The 20071-nt window shown below is 33.4% G+C and overlaps 1 protein-coding gene across 4 annotated transcripts; it reads right to left on the minus strand.

Moving 5' to 3' along the window:
* Positions 1-1443: 1443 nt before the first annotated feature.
* On the minus strand, positions 1444-19973 carry Sigmar (Tumor necrosis factor alpha-induced protein 8-like protein sigmar). Of its 4 annotated transcripts, none has more exons than XM_076766962.1 (5): positions 19666-19972; positions 8192-8270; positions 7932-8039; positions 4061-4332; positions 1444-2034 (listed from the first exon to the last, which is right to left on the minus strand). In XM_076766962.1, the coding sequence occupies exons 3-5, from the start codon at positions 7939-7941 to the stop codon at positions 1681-1683; spliced, it is 636 nt and encodes a 211-aa protein (XP_076623077.1). In that variant the 5' UTR covers positions 7942-8039; positions 8192-8270; positions 19666-19972; the 3' UTR covers positions 1444-1680. The 4 variants fall into 4 exon arrangements, with proteins under 4 accessions (XP_076623077.1, XP_076623078.1, XP_076623076.1 ...); XM_076766963.1 differs by lacking the exon at positions 19666-19972 and adding an exon at positions 17561-18029; XM_076766961.1 differs by lacking the exon at positions 7932-8039 and having other exon boundaries at positions 19666-19973.
* Positions 19974-20071: the final 98 nt, after the last annotated feature.

Here is a 20071-nt window from a genome sequence, read left to right on the forward strand (position 1 = left end):
TTGTACAATTATAATCGCTGCATCACTGTGCCAGGAAATTTTTTTCTATACATTATGTTCAACATAAGAATGTTAGAAAATTCATGACAAATTATTTTAGGGTGACTCCAAATATTTGTCCTTATAATTTTTAATATTCTTTTTGCTTTTCTTGTGAAATGTATCATGTTATATATATATTGTATTTCCTTTATACTACGGAAGTATGTATAGTTAAGTTTGTTACACATTAGTCCCTGTGTTTGTGTTCTCATTATATCTATAGCAAAATGTTATTTCAAAAAATATTTATCGTCCATGTTAAAGATAGAGGGAAAATACATAGATTGTTTTTTGAGCATTTTTAGAGTTCAAAATTTACGTTGCGTTTGGATTGTTAGGAAAGTATTTAGTACAATTTATGTATGTACAGAATTCTTTTATGAGTTAAGTCTTCAATCGTAGCTACGCCTTATTGTGTTGTCAGACTGTTGTAACAGTTGATTTTGGTCAAATATATGCAACATTTTACTAAAATTAATTATTACATGAAAATAATTTATGTATTTCCGTATTTTTATTTGATATTCCGAATAATAAATAATCTTATACACTAATGCTGCTTGGACAGTGAATACAGCTATGCTGGTAACATTGTAATTTTGTGCGTGTGTATGTGTGTGTGTGTGACTGCGCTAAATAATCAATGTACATAAATATACCAAATCAATGATCGAAATTGCATTTATTAATTATTCTAATTGAAGACGTAGAAAAAGTAAGGAGTAATGTTAAAAGAAAGGGGGGGGAGGGTTATTTGTCTCCTTACAAATAATTTATTAATGGTATATCGATACAACATTTTTTTATCTCATTGAGAATCATCACAAATAATGTGTAAGATGTGTATAATGCATACAAAACATGCGTAAATCGCGATATACTTGTAGTACATGTGGTGTATATATTTCAATCCAATTATTGAGGTTTAACCGTGACTGTAATAGATATGTCGTGTTTATAATGTAAGTGTCGAAAATGTACCAAAGCGCAATATAGGTACAAATGGAGGTCCCATCTTGCCCTAGAATGCACTCGTCGATATGTTAGAGTATGTAGCTCTTAACGTGTAGAAGATTAAACCTTCAACAAGGATTTGTTTAGAGCAAATATCTCTATTAGCGCGATCTCAGCGGTGATAAATTGCTTCTTTCACGCATTAATTCTGTTGATATTAACGAGTCGTTTCTAACGCCATCGCTATAAATCCATTGTCAGGCGTAAATAAGCTCATTTTTCTTTTTGGTATAGATTGACAGTTGGTATTCCTAACACGCAAGTACCGTAAATAAATATACATCAATTATACAATATATAGGTATTCTGAAAATAAATAGAGTATTTCACAATTATTGCATAAATCAGTGAGCACTACCGTAGAAATCGATTCATTCTCACGAGATATTTTATTTCTGAATCGTCTCCTCGTATAAAAAACATATTTTATCATTATGTTTTTTTTTTTTTAACAGGCAATCATAAGTAACTGCACCATGATTTCGTTCTTTAAATTATTATCGGGGAAAAATTCCCCTTATCTTTCCTTAATTCTAATAACATATTTAGCAAGTCTGTGAGTTTCATCGATGCGTTTCACTGTGATCACGAAAACGAGGTTACGTTAAAAAAACAAACAAAAAATCAAAGATGCCCAACGTCTAAGGCCTTATTGATATCACTAACTAGCATTCCTAGAATAGGTCTGTGCTCAGAATCTTGTCTGAACACGGAATCCAGAAAGTCGGAATGCGTTAAAAAATCGAACACCTGATCACACCGGTCCTGAGATTTGTCCGTTAGATGTGGTTTTATGAGCGTCTGTATCGCGGTTCTACAACGTTCCAGCGACTTGATCAAATAAGCTTTATCAAAACTGAACTCTAATTCGTAAAAGGAAACTACGGACATCGCTACGGCTCTGAGAGCATTCCTTATTTCGATAAGCTTTGCATCGTCGGTGACGTTTAATTGCTGGTTACGTTGTAGAAGTCCTACCTGTAAAAAAAAAGCATTCAACGTATATGAAAAAATGACATTTATGATAACTGTGATTACAGGGAGGGGAAACAATTAGTCGATTGGATTTAAGGTTCAGACCAGCGCCGTCTACGAGTGGAGCCCCATGCGCGGCTTTCATCCCCACCACGCGCTGAATCACGTTTGTATGGTGTATTCACACATGACACGGCATCAAGTTACATTCCTGTATCATGCTGACAGAGAGAGGCAGTGTCAGGGAGTTTCCTATGCCCCGAAGCAAGTATTGGACAGCACTGGTCGGTCTGGCCTAGTCTTATGCTGTCAGAGATGCGCAGAATTCTATTTAAATAATAGACGATGAACAAAAACTCTGTATTACTGATTTATTCACAATGTTTGTTAAATCGAACAGTTATCGAGATAAACTTTTATTCGTTATTCGAAATTATCATCCAGATAAGAATTTTGCCCATCTCTGGTATGTTGTCCACAGTAAACTTCGTAGTTTCCCCTACTGTATCTCTCGTTCATGCATGCACGAATGCTATGATATCGATGTCCATGTGCACATCTTGTATAATACGACACGTGAAGGTGGTGAAAGCTGTGCAAGGGGCTTCTCTCATGGACTGCATTGTTCTAATCAATTGAGTTATCCTGACCGTCGACGAATTCCTCCTCTCTAAGCCTACAGTTAGATCAAAATCAATTGGCTGCTCAAGGCTACCGAGGACTTATCTCCATCAGACCGTTTGACTTACGTTCTGTCTCTGGTCTCTTAACATATTGACTATCAATTCACAGATATAGTCGCCGCAATTTTGGATATACCAAAATGTAGTCACTTAATACTTTGACAGCCACCTGTTATCGGCTTCTGACGCGTTAATTTTTATAATAATATTCTATAATATTGTTTGTCGCATAGTTTCTAATTTGCTAAACAAAGAAATTCGAATTTATGGTAGGTTTCGAGAACATTAACGTGGCAGTCAACGTATTAAATGTGTTATCACGTTGAAAGTAATAGACCTGTCACAATTGAAGAAGTGTTCTTAAGCAGCTAATTGAGTTTGATCCGAGTATATCAATGTATTTCAAAGTAGGGCACGCGACTTCTGGGGAGAGCGCCTCGCAAATCAAACGGAGACGCGGCAGAACATTTTTTGTATATCAAAATATGAATAATTTAAAACTTAATCTATTTTTATTAATACATTGATTGTACGAATATATTTTCCTTTTATTATTTCAACCTCTCCAAGAATGAGATGCTTTATATAAAAAAAAAACTACAATTCTAACTACTATTGATTTATGCGTCTATCAGTCTTGTGATGATATTGTTGTGTTCTATTATTGAAAAATCTAATCATGAATATTTATGTACAATTGTAACGTCCATATTACAGTGTTTAAAATAACTTAGAAACTAAACACTGTACCGAGACGAAAAGTTAGCTAGCGGATCTGAGTGATTATAGTATAATCGCCTTGCTATAAGAAAGTGGATCTATATGGAAAAAATTATACTATAACTAATCAGACCCGCTAGTCAATTTCACATTTCTGCACAATACACATATGCATGTGGCATCTTTGAAGAGGTTAAATAGATTATTTGTCTCTTTTAATAAGTCCCCTCGATAGTTTTAGTTAAAAAAAATGATACAAATATGTTTCTCGGATTTTTATCACTTCGTATTTGCGTATCGCATTACTTGCAATATATAGTACAGTAAATAGAATCCTACTTAGTGACACGAGCATTTGTAAGCATTTAATTTGATCCGAAGCTTTCTTTAAATAATCATTTTATATATCAACGAGTAAAAAATTCAATCGATAAGAACAATTTCATTTTGAATTAATTAAAATAAATGTAATCAAAATTTTTGTCTTTACATCTTGGGTGTAGAAAATTTCTTCTTTTTTTTTTAAGTAAGTATCTTCTTCCAAAAAATTTGGAAATCACATCATACATTCAAAATGGTTGGTTGTCTTCCGATACATCTGTATCGAGAGTTATCATGATAGGTACCTTAATAGACAACTTAACGATGTTTTTCAAAACTTTTTCAGGCTGCTTTTTGTCCAGATTAGAATTAGATTTAGCAGCTTTCTCCATGAGCTTATAAAGATTGTCTAAAAGCGAAGTGGTGGCATCGTCTATCAGAAGCGATCTTCCGGCTCCCGTAGACACGACTCTGCCAAGGAGTTTCTTCTGAGCTCGCAGACCTAAATCGCGGGCACGACTTCCGGTGCCTCCGGCGGGATAAGATCCACCGTTCAATGTAGTCGCCGACTGCATCACTGAAAAAAGTTTAACACACTGTACGCATCTGCTTGGCGAGATATCGGTTAAATAGTGGTCCTTCTGTTAGGTGGAAAGACAGAATCAACAGTATGCAAGAGGGTAAAAGGAAAAATAATGTCACCATCTTCTTAATCTTAGTTTAACCATTCAATTGCGTAAGACATATACAGTGGCTCACAGTGAAAATCGTCTACCACATTCGCTTTCTTAACTTTGGCTCAAATATGCATTATATGAACATGAGATTTTTGTAATTATCGTAATAATGTTTCATCTCTATTGTTACTTGTTTCCATGTAAAAAGAGACCTAAATATTAGCAAATATATGAAGCAAAGTGAATATATGTAATGACATCTATAAAATTTGACTCACACTAAAACTCGTCCATCTATAATATTCGGGGATTCCTCTAATTAACATATATGTGTTCAATCGTTTTTCACATTTTTTCGCTTAACACGTTGATTGCTAGTCTAAAACCGTAAAATTGTTTACGAGATCAAAACTTTGATTTTAGACAATTGTAAATTACATAACTTAAAACTTGTCGTAGTACTTACTTTCGTAACTTCTCTAAAATTTATGAAGCTTATTCAAATTTACTTTCTTTAACATTTCAACTTGAGAATTAATTATTTTAGTTCCACTGTTAAAATTTCTGACATCCATATTTGGGTGACGTGGCAGTCAAAATGTTAAGCATTAGATGAGCACAGTTTTATCACACTATTTCATTAATTTATCGATTTGGAAAAATGGAATCTCAAAAAAAAATAAATAACAATGGAGATACGAAAATTAGTAATTCTCCATTATAATGAAGATAAATCTCAACGTGAAATTGCACGAATTATAAATAGAAGTCGTACTACAGTAGAATACATTCTTAAAAGATATACAGGGTGTACGGCTACCCCTGGGAAAAATTTTAATGGGGCATTCTACAGGCCAAAATAAGACGAAAATCAAGAACACCAATTTGTTGATGGAGGCTTCGTTAGGAAGTTATTAACAATTAAATTCAAAAGTTTCAAATCGTTCTGGAAAAATTATTTTCGGTTGCGGGGGTCAATTACAATCATTTTTAGTGAATACACATACTCGTGAAATCCTACCCACTTTCGAGAAAAAAATTCGAGTAGGTACTGAATTTTAGACGAAATTAAAAAATTTCAAATCGTAATAAAAAAATTATATTTAGTTACAGGGGTCTATTACAAGCATTTCTGGTGAATAGACATACCCTCGAAATCCTACGCACTTTCAAGAAAAAAATTCTTTACCGAAAATCTAATATGAGGCCAGAAATACCTCCCTGAAATTTCATGCGAATCTTTAAAATGTCATAACTCCTGAACGGATTGGACGATTTTAATGTTTAAAAAAGCAAACAACGCGTAGTTTGGTGTAGAATATGTAGAAATTCCAAAAATATTCGAAAAGTTGATCCTTAACCCCGAAAAATGAGAAAAAGTCTATAAAAATGGTCCAATTTTCAAACAGTCATAACACCTACAATAGTGAATACATTTAAATGAAAATTTTTTCTGAAGTAGAGCCCATAGATACCTACAAAAAAGTATTAGATAACTTTTCTATAAGGCGTCAAACAAAATTACTAAAAATTAAAAACGAATTTTTAAGAAAAATCGACCGGGGATAGGTAGTCAAATTTTTCGGCGAAAAAAAAAATGTTTAATTAATTCTGAAAAAATTATTTTCGGTTGCGGGGGTCAATTACAATCATTTTTGGTGAATAAACATACCCCCGAAATCTTGCGCATTTTCGAGAAAAAAATTCAGTACGGGCGGAACTTTAAACGTTAATAACTTTTTAACGAAGCCTCCATCAACAAATTGGTATTCTTGATTTTCGTCTTATTTTGGCCTCTAAAATCCTCCATTAAATTTTTTCCCAGGTCGAACACCCTGTATAAGTGAAAACCGCATATCAAACAAATTAAAAAAAAATAAGAAGATTTTAAACGATCATAATGAGCGATATGTTTTACGACAAATTAAGACAAATCCCAGGATAATTGTCCCAGAAATAGCTGGTGATGTTGAAATATATTTAAATAAAAAGGTGCACCCAGAAAATATTCGTAAAATACTACGGAAAAATAATTATCATGGTCGAGTAGCAAGAAGAAAGCTGTTCATCAGTGCAATGAACAAACTTAAAAGAATCGAATTCGCTCGGGAGTACATTAATCAAGGCTTTCGTTTTGGAAAAACGTTCTTTTTGCAGACGAAAGTCAATTTCACATTTTCGGTTCAGATCTGGGTTAAGTCTGGAGAAAATCGAACACAGAATTAAATGTAAAGAAAATCACCTCCATAGTTAAAAAAGGCGACGGTTCTGCCATAGTTGGGGACTGCATGGCAACCAACGATGTCGGTGCATTACATTTTATTGAGGTAAATGTGGACCGATGGATGTACTTGTTCGGGAATGATTACTCTATAATTGCCCAAAGGTAATTGAAACACCACCCCAATCGCCGAATTTAAATGTTATTGAGCATATATGGTACGAATTAGAGACCAAACTTCGGCAACATTTCATAACAAACAAAGAACAATTAAAAGAAGTGTTGAAAATAGAATGGAATAAAATTTCTTCTGAATATACCGAAAAATTAGTTAAATCGATCAATAATAGGCTTAGAGAAGTAGAGAACAGTAAAGGAAATCCGACCAAATATTTGAAATAAAACTTTTTATAATTAGTGTTTAAGTTTTTGATTTATAACTAGATGGACGATTTTCATTGTACATTTAAAATGTTGTAATGTAATTATTATTTACAAAAATTTGTATGTTTGGGTTATATTACGTAATAATAAAAACAAAATAGTTCGCTATTCACAACATGTACATATTTTTTACTCGTATTTAGACTTTTATAAAGATTTATATACACTTAACCACGGTGGACGATTTTCACTGTGAGCCACTGTACTTAAGAACATACGTTCACTTAGTTCACTTTATTTCTTCTATATTTGATATGTACAATACTACTACTGTATCACTTGCATAATTTTTTTATTTTAAATCTACGACATTATTTAGTAACTCGATCTCCGAACTAAGACTTGACAAGTCTTTTCAATTTTTAGAGGGAACAGTCTTCTGACACCTAATCTGGACTGCATGAAAGATACGACAGAGATATACAATTTCGCCATTGTCTCGTTGTTGGTACGCGAAGTGTGAATCTTAGCGGCGTCAGGTTGCAGCAAATGTTTCTTCTTCTAATTCTAATCTTTGTTTAAATCAGCGTATCAACGCGAAGAATTGCAAAGGACCGTCGGACCGTGATAGTTAATTGACTGGAATTTCACCAGAGATATTTGCAAAAACATGGATCAAATTGTGACGTGGATAAATTAGAGAATAGAAGAACTCATTTACGGTATCATTATTTTATCTCATTTATCAAAATATCTTCACTAGAATTGAAGTTATGGAGACATTGCTTTCCGATGAACCCTTGCAATGACTAATACTTATCTCTAATGATTAATGCCAATCTTATCACGATGAAAATAATAATGGCCGTACATGTGTATGCGATCTGGACTTACCATCAAACATTGGTATACTGCTGTTTCCTCTAGGCGATAACGGGATTGTGAATGAAATAAAGAAGCAGTACTGTTCTGTGAGCACGGTTGAAACTCAGGCAAAAGTAACTAAAATAACCAAGGACAGAAAATGATGAATCGATGTTTGCATAAAATATAAAACGTTATATTAAAATTAAGCGAGCAACGCAAAATGACATCAAGCAGTTGTGTTGTTCGCGAGAATGGATTAAAACGTTACGCGGATAACATTCGTGTACCTTGATTACAGTCGGTTACGGCTACAAGATGATAGAGCAGCCAACTTTGTAATTCCATCACTGCTGTACCCCACGCCACCTGAAAAAATATATTACCCTCTAATGCTTTTTGAGCTTATTCCACAACGTTATGGGTCGATCGAAAAAATTCAGTTTTACACATGAATTTTTGTATAAATGTAAAATATTTTTTACAAGAAATTCAAAGTAAGCGAAATAAGTTACTATTTTTTGTTTCAATTTACAGTATTTAGTCTTCTTTATTATTATTACTATATTTTATTTATAAAATTGTTGTTCTAAGTATTTCATCCCCATAGCAGCATATTTATCGAAATATCAAATTGTCTAAAAAACTATTAACGTTGTTTATTGGGTTGTTCGGAAAGTAGTTTCGTTTTCTTACCAACAGAAACGTTAATTGTATTTTTAACCAGCAAACTTTAAAACCGTATTTTCATTCTACAGGGTGTTCAGCCACCTCTGATGAAAATTTTAATGGGAGATTCTAGAAGCCAAAATAAGACGTAAAATCAAGAATATCAATTTCTCGATTGAGGCTTCGTTAAAAAGTTATTAAAAAATTAAATTAAAAAATTCTAAATCATTCTGAAAAAATTATTTTTGGTTGTGGGGGTCAATTACAATCATTTTTGGTGAATACACATACTCGTGAAATCCTACTCACTTTCGAGAAAAAAATTTGAGTAGGTACTGAATTTTAGACGAAATTAAAAAATTTCAAATCGTAATAAAAAAATTATATTTAGTTACAGGGATCTATTACAAGCATTTTTGGTGAATAGACATACCCTCGAAATCCTACGCACTTTCGAGAAAAAAATTCATTATCAAAAATCTAATGTGAGGCCAGAACTACTTCCCTGAAAATTCATGCGAATCTTTAAAATGTCATAACTCCTGAACGGATTGGATGATTTTAATGTTTAAAAAAGCAAACGACGCGTATTTTGGTGTAGAATATGTAGAAATTCCAAAAATGTTTGAGAAGTTGTTTTTTAACCCCGTAAAATGAGAAAAACCCCATAAAAATGGTCCAATTTTCAAACGGCCATAACTCCTACAATAGTAAATATACTTCAATGAAACTTTTTTGTGACGTAGAGCTTATGGGTACCTACAAAAAACTATTAGACAATATTTCCATACAGCGTCAAACAAAATGACTAAAAATCAAAAACGAATTTTTAAGAAAAATCGACAGGGGGTAGGTGCCTAAATTTTTCGGCGAAAAAAAAAATTTTTAATCAATTCTGAAAAAATTATTTTCAGTTGCGGGGGTCAATTACAATCATTTTTGGTGAATAGACATACCCCTAAAATCCTATCCACTTTCGAGAAAAAAATTCAGTAAGTGCAGAAATTTTTCAGCAAAATTTAAAAATTTCAAATCGTTCTAAAAAAATTATTTTTAATTACAGTGGTCAATTACAATCGTTTTTGGTGAATAGACATACCCCCGAAATGCTGCCCACTTTCTAGAAAAAAATTCAGTACGGGCGGAACTTTAAATGTTAGTAACTTTTTAACGAAGCCCCCATCAACAAATTGGTATTCTTGATTTTCGTCTTATTTTAACCTCTAGAATCTTCCATTAAAATTTTTCCCAGAAAATTGTTCTTTTTTACGAAGGAGAAAAACGAAATTACTTTCCGAGCAATAGTTTGTGATATCGAAAATAATAAGAACGTAATTTCAACATTTACGATTCAATTTCCAATGTAAACAGATGTACAAAAGTTTTTCAAGAAATTTAGCCGCGAATAACGAAAATATACGCGTTCAATTTAAAAATGGATATAATTAAATGTTTTCTACGTTTAAAATTCTTCGCGTAAAATTCCACCGTCAAGCCCCAGTTATTCTTCGCCAGGACAAGATAAATTACCTACCGCGAAACGGATAAAATTATCATCGCAAGTTCGTAGCGGCCAAAGGATTAAATAGGTTGAAGCATACATGCTCCCTCGCTTGTGTAATTTGTGTCAGTAGCTGAGGTCAAACTCGATCCAGTGGAATTGGGACGTAATGTGCGTTGTGGTTTGTTGTCACTGAGTATAATCGTATATGTATACCGAAGAGGCATAGCCGGTATGGCAGTTGAATCGATTTGTAAGGAGCGTCAAGGCGAGCTTGGAGACTCTCGTTCTCGTTTGTCGGAGTAATAGGGGAAAATGGAAACGCGACGGGACATTGCCAATGGAGTCTCGTGATACAGCCTGTGTGTATTTCGAGAACGTCGTAAACATCGATCATCGATCGTGTTCGAGCATTTCAAAATTTCCTGCCGTTTCGCCCCGCATGTAAATTCTTCGAGGACTTTGAACATCCGAGCGTTCTCGGCGCCACTCGACGATATCCGAGCTACTCGAACACACTCGAGTTATCGAAACGGCTTAATGTATCCCGAATCGCCGGAACGATTTTAAATATAAGGCCACTCGAAACTATCGAACGATCGAACATGTGCAGCAACTTAAAATCACTGCGATCCAAGGCATTTCTAAATACAGGTAACCCTCCTATAGTGGATAGGTTTCCTAGAAAATGCCGTGTTGTGTGAAACCGTGTTACATGAGACCCAAAGCCAGTACAAAGGGGGGTTACATTCCGAAAATTTATTAAAAATAAATATTTTTTTTTTTAATTCTACATAAGCAACTTAATTTTTATGAAAAATATAAATGTATGCACAACACAAAACAAAAAAAAGAACTAAGAAATATTATTTTAATTTAATAAATTATAATTTGTTTATATATTTTCATGTAAAGACACTATAGTTTATTCTTCCTTCGCGTCATTATTTTAAGGTAATTTAGTTTTTAAATATGTTAAGCAAAAATCATGTTATCCAGTGCTGTAGAAGTACAGTGTTGTACAAAGATTTTTGCAATTTTCTTATCGTGTTGGAGTGAAACCGTGTTATAGGATGCCGTGTTGTAGGAGGGCTACCTGTATTTAATTCCAGCTGATTCCAACTTATATGCAACTTAATATTGAAATTAATATTAACTTACAGTGAACGTCAATATAAAGTTAACACTTGAAATTTTCAACTTCTCCTTGAAATAATTTAAAAGCTCCGAAAGAAAACAGGAAAAAGGTGTATGACATTGAAAGCTCAATTTATCTTCTATAGAAAACATATTTTTTTTAGTAATAATTTAACAGTAAGCAAACATATAATGCAAAGAACAAAAAAAATTCCTTTTCCTCGAGTCAATATAAAGTTAACACCCCTGCTTTTATGTACTTAGTTACAACTGTTGCGACAATTTCTGGTTATGTTGGCATCACTGTTTAGTAATATGATCTTGGGAAATTCCCGTGTTTTCTTAGCAAACTCGTACCTCTTCTTCCTATTCTGCAAACTTATGAACGACTTCTTACGAGCAACTCTACCATGATACTTCTGTTTTCTTAATACTCTTCTAATGGTTCAGTCATTTACTTTCTTATTTAACTATTTTTCAACTTAATTTTTCTAACAATCGTTCATCCCTGATATTCAGTTTCTTATCAGACCTCTCTTTTAATTTATTCACTACACGATCTACTTCTTTGTATCGTTTTATTATACATTGAACTGTGCTTCTACTTCGATTAATAATTTTACTAATTTCATCCTAACTATTTTTGTTTTTATAGTGATAATTAATTCACGCTCCGCTACTGCAGTTTGTCGCATTTTAAGTCTATTTTATTGATTCTGTGGCAGAACAACACATATAACAATCAGAATGCTGCTAAATCAACTAGATTCAATCGTTGCTAAACATTGTTACACCAGAAACAATTGGGGATTCACCGGATTTCCAATGTTACCAACAGTGTACGATTTTCACTAACAGCTAAGTTTCATAGGCAATCCTCGAATTTTATTTAATTTACTGAGTACTACTAAAGGGTTTTTTATATTGTTGTTAAGGAATCAAATAAAGAAACATTACACAATATGCCTCTATACGAGTTTCAATAATTTAGTACAATTTTCATGTTTTATCGAAAAAATGTCGGCTGAACCGCTAGGTGTACGATTTTAAGTGACAATCACTGTAGGTCATTTCGTGGTGTAAAAGTCTACATCCTAATTGTACGAAGTGTCCGGTGAATTATCACTGGGAGCGTAGGTATACAGGGTGTTCGGCCACCCTTGGGAAAAGTTTTAATGGAGAATTCTAGAGGCCAAAATAAGACGAAAATCAAGAATACCAATTTGTTGATGGAGGCTTCGTTAAAAAGTTATTAACAATTAAATTCAAAAATTTCAAATCGTTCTGGAAAAATTATTTTCGGTTGTGGGGCTGAATTACAATCATTTTTGGTGAATACACATACCCCTGAAATCCTACCCACTTTCGAGAAAAAAATTCGAGTAGGTACTGAAATTTTCAGACAAAATTAAAAAATTTCAAATCATATTAAAAAAATTATATTTAGTTACAGTGGGTAATAACAATCATTTTTGGTCATTATACATACCCCCGAAATTCTATGCATTTTCGAGAAAAAAATTCTTTACCGAAAATATAATTTCTGGCCAGAAATATCTGCCCGAATTTTCATGTGAATCTTTAAAACGTCATAACTTCTGAACGGATTGGGCGATTTTAATGTTTAAAAAAGCAAACGACGCGTATTTTAGTGTAGAATATGTAGAAGTTCTAAAAATATACGAAAAGTTGTTTCTTGACCCACTAAAATGAGAAAAACTCCATAAAAATGGTCCAATTTTCAAACAGCCATAATTCCTACGATAGTGAATATATTTCACTGAAACTTTTTTCTGAAGAAGAGCTCATGGGTACCTAGAAAAAAGTATTACACAACTTTTCTGTAGGGCGTCAAATAAAATTACCAAAAATGAAAAACTAATTTTTAAGAAAAATCGACAAGGGGGTAGGTGCCTAAATTTTTCGACGAAAACAAAAAATCTCAAATCGTTTTGAAAAAATTATTTTTAGTTGCGGGGGTCAATTGCAATGATTTTTGGTGAATAGTCCTACCCCTGAAATCCTACTCACTTTCTAGAAAAAAATTCATTATGGGTGGAATTTTAAACGTTAATAACTTTTTAACGAATCCTCCATCAACAAATTAGTATTCTTGATTTTCGTCTTATTTTGACCTCTAGAATCTTCCATTAAAATTTTTCCCAGGGTGGCCGAACACCCTGTATATTCGACTTTCAATGTGTGGCATGACTCACGTAGTTACGCGCGCGAGCTTTATCATTCGATACCGTTGTAATTAGAGGTCACCTACATACAGCTAATTTATATACATTACACTTACGCAAGCACAGGCGCAGCATTCTTATAATGCTTGATTCCTATTAAGAACAAAATTAACTTCCATTTAAAATTGGTTTTAATCGATGTATCGCCGTATCGAGCTACCTCGGAAAGTTACACAGAGAAAATGACCGATCGATCGCAAAACTCTCGCTCTCTTCCCTCGGCTGTTTCCTAACTACAATCGATCGAGCCACTACACGCGCCAATTAAACGGTCGCTCTGCAGTTCGAGTACCCGTATTAAGCACTTTATTCGCTGCTAGCCTCGTTGGTTGTGTAACATTTTACTTTTCTTACGCGTTCCGTGAATTCTTGCACCAGTACCAAGTAAAGTACACGCACACACCTCTCTCTCTTTCTTTCCCCTTGATTACAGAATTTCCGTAATTGGAATATTTTCTAAAATGCTCCACTTTCTTTTATTTAAATACACCACCACGGAAAAAACGTATTTCTGCGGGGCATATTATTCTCCGTAATAATTTTCCGGTCCTTAAATTTCTTTCATTCGTGTAGATGTACATTTAACGCTCATATTTTTCCAAGAACGATCAGTTTTCTGTATTGGACTTGTTTCTAAGCTATATAAAAATGCGGTTTTTGTTAATTATTATGTTGTATCTAACGTATAATTTAAAGGAAAACAAGTATTGTTATCCCTTAAACCGTTAAATTAAACAAATATCGTTTTTCAAAGCAGTCAGACTCAGGCATAAGGGGTAAGACCAGTGTAAAAATCTGAAATAAAGCGTTTTTTTGATGGATAGAAAAGGAAGAGGGTAATAATATTCAAGAATGTTATTAACCATGTCGTTAAGTGTTAAAACAAAATATTTATTCAAAAATAGTGCAAAATAACGACGCTGGAGCCATTCTCGCGAGGCGTGTTGAATTTAAGGCACGCAGTGTAATTGACGCAAATTTGTATCTGGAAAAAAACAAAAAATTTTCTCTTAATCTACATGAGTATAGCTAGAGAAATACGTAGGCGATCTTCGATAAATTAATTTTAACATTAGTCATTGCCCCATTTTTTGTACAAAATTGAATTTTCTACTTCAAATGCTCGCCAATTGCACAAAAACTAATGTTTCAAAAATTCCCTACGTATTTCTCTAGCTATACTCGTGTAGATTAAGAGACAATTTTTTGTTTTTTTCCAGATACTTTGTGTTAGTTACACTGCGTACCATAGAGCGCCTCGAATTCGAAACACGCCTCGTGAGAATGGCTCCAGCGTCGTCATTTTGCACTATTTTTGAATAAATATTTTTTTTTTAACACTTAACGACATGGTTATCTCTTACTTGTTCATACATCAAAAAAAAAATTGCAAAAAAACGCTTTATTTCAGAATTTTACACTTAATAACATTCTTGAATATTATTATCCTTTTATTTGTCCATCCATCCCAAAAAAAATCGCCAAAAAACGCTTTATTTCAAGTTTTTGCACTTAATAAGATTCTTGAATATTATTATCCTCTTATTTTTCCATCCACAATAAAAAAATTGGCCAAAAAACATTTTATTTCAGGTTTTTACAGTGGTCTTACCTTTTAAATTTCTTTCATTCGTGTACACATTCATTTAACGGAATTTTCTTGCCTTCGAAGTTAACGCATTCTATGCTATTTAAATTTAACTTAAACGAATCTCGAAAAAATTGATTGCACGAAACATGTGATGAATTTCCGGTTTCCGGTAGAATCATTAAAACGGGTAAAAAGTTTTCATTCTGATGTACATGCATATAAGCAAAATTAATTCGTCTTTTTTCTTTTCCTGTAATTTCTAAAGGAACAAGTTATTTGCGTTGTTTCACGCTATAAGTCACCAGTATGAGTCATGTAGAATGATGTGTATTAATTAAAACTTGTGTAATTTTTCAGCCATAATGTTTTGTCATAAATTAAAAAATAAAAGTGGACATTCCTTATGGTAGAATAATAATAACGAAGAGCCTTCTTCGGAAATGTTATTAAAACGTAATTAAAAATACTAGATAGCATAATACAATAGCTGTATAACAACTAGTCAAAGATACATACACCTAGACAAATATTTAAGAAGAACCACGTAACTAACAGTAACCAGTCGCTAATGACTGTAAATGCAACTTTAAACCCGAGAAAATAGTTGTATAAAATCAAATAATATACAATATTAATATATACTGTGAGAAAATTGAATTTATGTCTTCTTAACATATGAATCCAGAATTAAATTCAATTTTCTCACAGTATATATTAATATTGTATATTATTTGATTTTGATTTTATACAACTCAATACAATTTTTATATTATATTCATGCTTTTATAATTATATTTTTACGATGGAAAACATCTTAATGATCATTATGATCTTTCTGAGCGTCTGTACATATTTATACATGAAATGCTCTCATGTAAATTTGACCTTTATCTTTGAAGTGAATGTTGTAAATGTTTCACTTTGTTCTACTTACCATAAGAAATTGCCTATTTTAAATTTTTTATTTAGAAAAGTAGCAACAATATTGTTTTTATCATGAATATTGAAATCTAAATAATATGATTATTCTAATATAGTTTAGAATTCAAAGATCCCTCAAACGATAATGTAGAATATTATTATAACATAATATGCAACCTTAATTAAATCCGGTTCGAGAAATTAAAATATCCAATTAGCACAATAATATGTATAATAAGCAATATAATATTTTTATTTAAATCTTATTCAATGATGGTGTCCTAATTAGTTCAAGTATTACAGTTACTGTCTAGAGTACGTACACATTTAGAATATTGGCAATGTCAAGAGTGAATTGTTTTCACTCGTTCTTGAACATACTAACAATATTATTCTGTACATAGAACGTTCGCTACGGCACACAAAGGTTACTTTAATAAGAATGTCGAATAAAACATTTCGTACACAGTGTCCATTGTCATCTAGAAATAATGCCACGCCGATAAACTGAAAAATGCAAGTTAAAACAGAGAAACAGGTAACAGAGCCCCCGGAGGCCTGGGACTCGTCATTTCTATAATTAGTTATCTGTTTCGTATTATCGCGATATGCTGAAGGACATAACAGACACCCACGTTTCTTGATATATGCAAATATAATTTTTAAAAGACGTGTGTGCATCGTGTGTACACACTCCATTTTGACTTGATTAAAATTGTATTTTAATATTATGTAAGAGCAATGACATTGGCTTTAAACTAATTCAAGCAAACAAATTTAAAACCGCATAGTTCGCGAACGATTAAATAACTGTAATTTAAAAAAAACTATTAACGTGAGACTGGATTACAATTTTATATTTAACTTTTATTATTTTCATCTTAAGATCGGATTCTGTTTTAAACAAAATCAATTAATGGAATAATTTATTATTCGTTTGAATAATTATGTTTTTTAATTAAAATAGTATTACGTGACGTATACGTATTTGTTAATTTTCACCCAAATCAAGTAATTATACTTTTGTCCAACGAGATGGAAACAGTAGACGGATAGTTCTTTGTTCGTCGACTATTAATATTAACGTTCGATCCGTTTCATCATTTGGGCGTTTGTTTTCATTTGTTGCCTCGTTGAACAGAATATAGGTGACATAGCGTGAAAACGGTAGCTTTTTCAAAAAGTTTACGGTACGAGTATAAAGAAAGTTTCTTTTTCAATTAACTGACATAAAGAGGTCACGATTACACATACAATGAAAACTGAAGAAAATTGTAATATATATGCTTCACGTATGTCTGTTATACATTTGTTAATTGTACAAATTCTTGAAATGAAATCTAGAATGTACTGCCAACTACAAGAAAACAATTTTAGATAAATTTTAGATAAATGGTACTAAATATACTATTATTTACTAAAAGTAACCAAAAAATTTGAACACCATTTTCTGAATAAATACATTTATGAAAATAGAGTTTCGTTAAAATAATAATTTTCTTCAATTGAAATAGTATTAAAAGGTGTAAAATGTTATTACGACGTATCGTTTCTATTCGTTTATGAAAAGGTTGAAATACGTCCGATTACTAACTCGCAAAACCATTTTACATTTCGAACGAGATCCCTCTCCCTCCGTTCCCCGGTTTCCTCAACGTTTTTCTTTTTACTTCTAAAGATGCAGCTGTCACACCGACAGCTGTGGAACTGGCACGGGTCTCCTTGTTAAACTGAGTATCTTGTCTGAGAATATACCTACCACCTGCCCCTCGACCAATGTGTTGAGGTTTCACGTATAAACGCGCGCACACGTTGCAATACGCAACGCGCACGTGGTCACACGGACAAAGTTACAAGACGAATTATGTACGGTCCGTCTATAAAGGTCGCACGCTAGCCTGTTAAATACGACTTTTGAGAGGACCCCGTGTTCACGGTTGACGTGGCCCTCCTTTTCGGATATCGATCCGTGCCCGAGACACGCGAGATTCTCCGAAGCAGATCTGAATTCAAACTTATGGCAACCTCGTTGCATTCTGCAATTGTGAATTTTCCTCGATTCTACGAGCTTAAATTTAAAATTAAACTTGTAACCTACAAATTTTTATCGAATTCATTGTCTAGACCATTTTCATAATTACTGACATTTACGGGATGAAAATTAATGGGAAAAAAATACTTACACCAAATGTCTCGAAAAAACGTCAAAGTAATAAAATTAAATTCGTAACCTACAAATTTTTGTCGAATTCATTGTCTAGACCACTTTCATAGTTACTGACATTTACGGGATGAAAATTAATGAAAAAAAATACCTAAACCAAACGTTTCGAAGAAACGTCAAAGTAACATAGGTTAGTTGCAGTATTTATACGAATCGGTATTTATCTCGTAGTATAAAAGTTTTTAGAAGATCCTCGAAATTGTTGCATCTTTCTTAAATAGGTACTCAAGGCCAGAGACACATTCAAGCACCCAGGCGTGGTAAGAATGAGATCTCACGTTGCATCAACAACCTGTCGCACGAGCCATCGCCATTTATTTGAATCTGAATAACCTAATTACTACGAATATCGTTACATGTTTAATGTTATATTAAATCTTGTGAAATATAATTTAACAAGGTTGTCTTTAAAGTAACTGTAACTAACTAGCGGTTAAATGCATATGTGGAAAAGTAAATTGGACACTGGAATGTGAATCGGTTCGTTAAGTAGTTTCTAACTCGCGAGTGGACGTATAAAGGCTGATCCACAGTCATGGTAAAAAGTTTCGTAAAAAAAAACCAGAACGTCGCGGTTTTGCTGGTAATTAAGAACACGCGGTGAGCGCGCGCTGACAACAGTCTCATTCATTGCACGGTTGCTCGTTAACATTATCTATTAGCAAGCCATACTTCGTAGTTTAGTCGAAAAAAACTGTTTACACCGTGTTGTTGTCCCCCATTTTTTGTTTTGCCATCGGATGTGCGATCGACCGCGTGCATGAAAATCATGCACCGTGGAAATTTCACGCTGTACCGATAATCGATTAATTCACGATACCTTGGAAAAGGCTTCGGCCGTTGGTTCTAAATATACACGTTCGCCACAACATTATTTAATTATTTTCCATTGGTATCTATCAGTTGTACGGTGGCAGTTACACATGCAATTAAATTAAGTTACACGCATCCGTTCAACCATGATTAAGTAACGCAATTAAGGGGGCTTTGTCAGTTTTACGAAACTCGAATTTCTCAGAATTACGCGTTTTCCTCTTCGCAAGACTCAGTGCGAATGATATATCTCAGTTGTTTTGTTATGTACTTAACTTCTATTCCGATTAATGCAACGACTTTCTAAACCGTTTGTTCATCAAAGTGTACGTTCGTTATTGTATATACAATTGTTGTCTTGTGTATGTAACTTTTCGCGCGAAATTATCTTAACGACGATGCAGTACTTGAAATGTCTATAAAAATATTTTAAGAAAATGTACAGCAAACAAAAAATAAAATTAAATATTAGTAAGATATAATGTTGTTTTCTAGCGGATTTAATATTTTCGAATAAATTTTTGTCAATCATGGACAATGTGGTAACAGATTTATTCATTTATCAAACTGTACTCGAATTTTTATTAAGCAGTTTCATACCCAACGACGAATAATGAATTTCGTTCGTAGCCAATTAATTTAAATTTTAGGCGCGCACTAACCTCTGCTGATGATCTGGGCCGCGAATGCGACCCCAACGCTCGACGATGAAGTTTCTCTTTTCCGACGGCCAGAAAATAGATATTGTTCTATTGTTTTCGTTGCGTTTGTCTCCAGTTTATGCGCATAATAAATTCCACCGATATAACAAACCTTTGAAACACGTTTTGTTGAACTGAACGTAACTAACACAATTCACAGTGTGCGAAAAAAGACAGGAATCGCACCGGCAACGATAGACACGCTCTCCAGTCTCTCACAATCTCTTCGACGAACGAACGTCGTCTGTTGTGGTCTGCGAACCCACCCCGGTTACCATGGAATCATCGTTCCGCGAGGTGGGGCGTGTGAGGCATCTATGCTCGGGCAACTTCGCAGTGTCAAGGAGTTTCCTTCCACGCAGTTTGA

Source organism: Colletes latitarsis, chromosome 6, assembly GCF_051014445.1.
Source record: "Colletes latitarsis isolate SP2378_abdomen chromosome 6, iyColLati1, whole genome shotgun sequence".
Classification (NCBI taxonomy): Eukaryota; Metazoa; Arthropoda; class Insecta; order Hymenoptera; family Colletidae; genus Colletes; species Colletes latitarsis.

Bases quoted from the DNA above. Each gene is read 5' to 3' on its own strand.
- Sigmar (XM_076766960.1), bottom strand. The intron at 4,333-8,191 runs GTACACGAATGT...AACTTTTTTCAG, and splicing joins CGTAACCGACTGTAATCAAG to TGATGCAGTCGGCGACTACA. The intron at 2,035-4,060 runs GTACCTATCATG...TTTTTTTTACAG, and splicing joins TCGTTAAGTTGTCTATTAAG to GTAGGACTTCTACAACGTAA.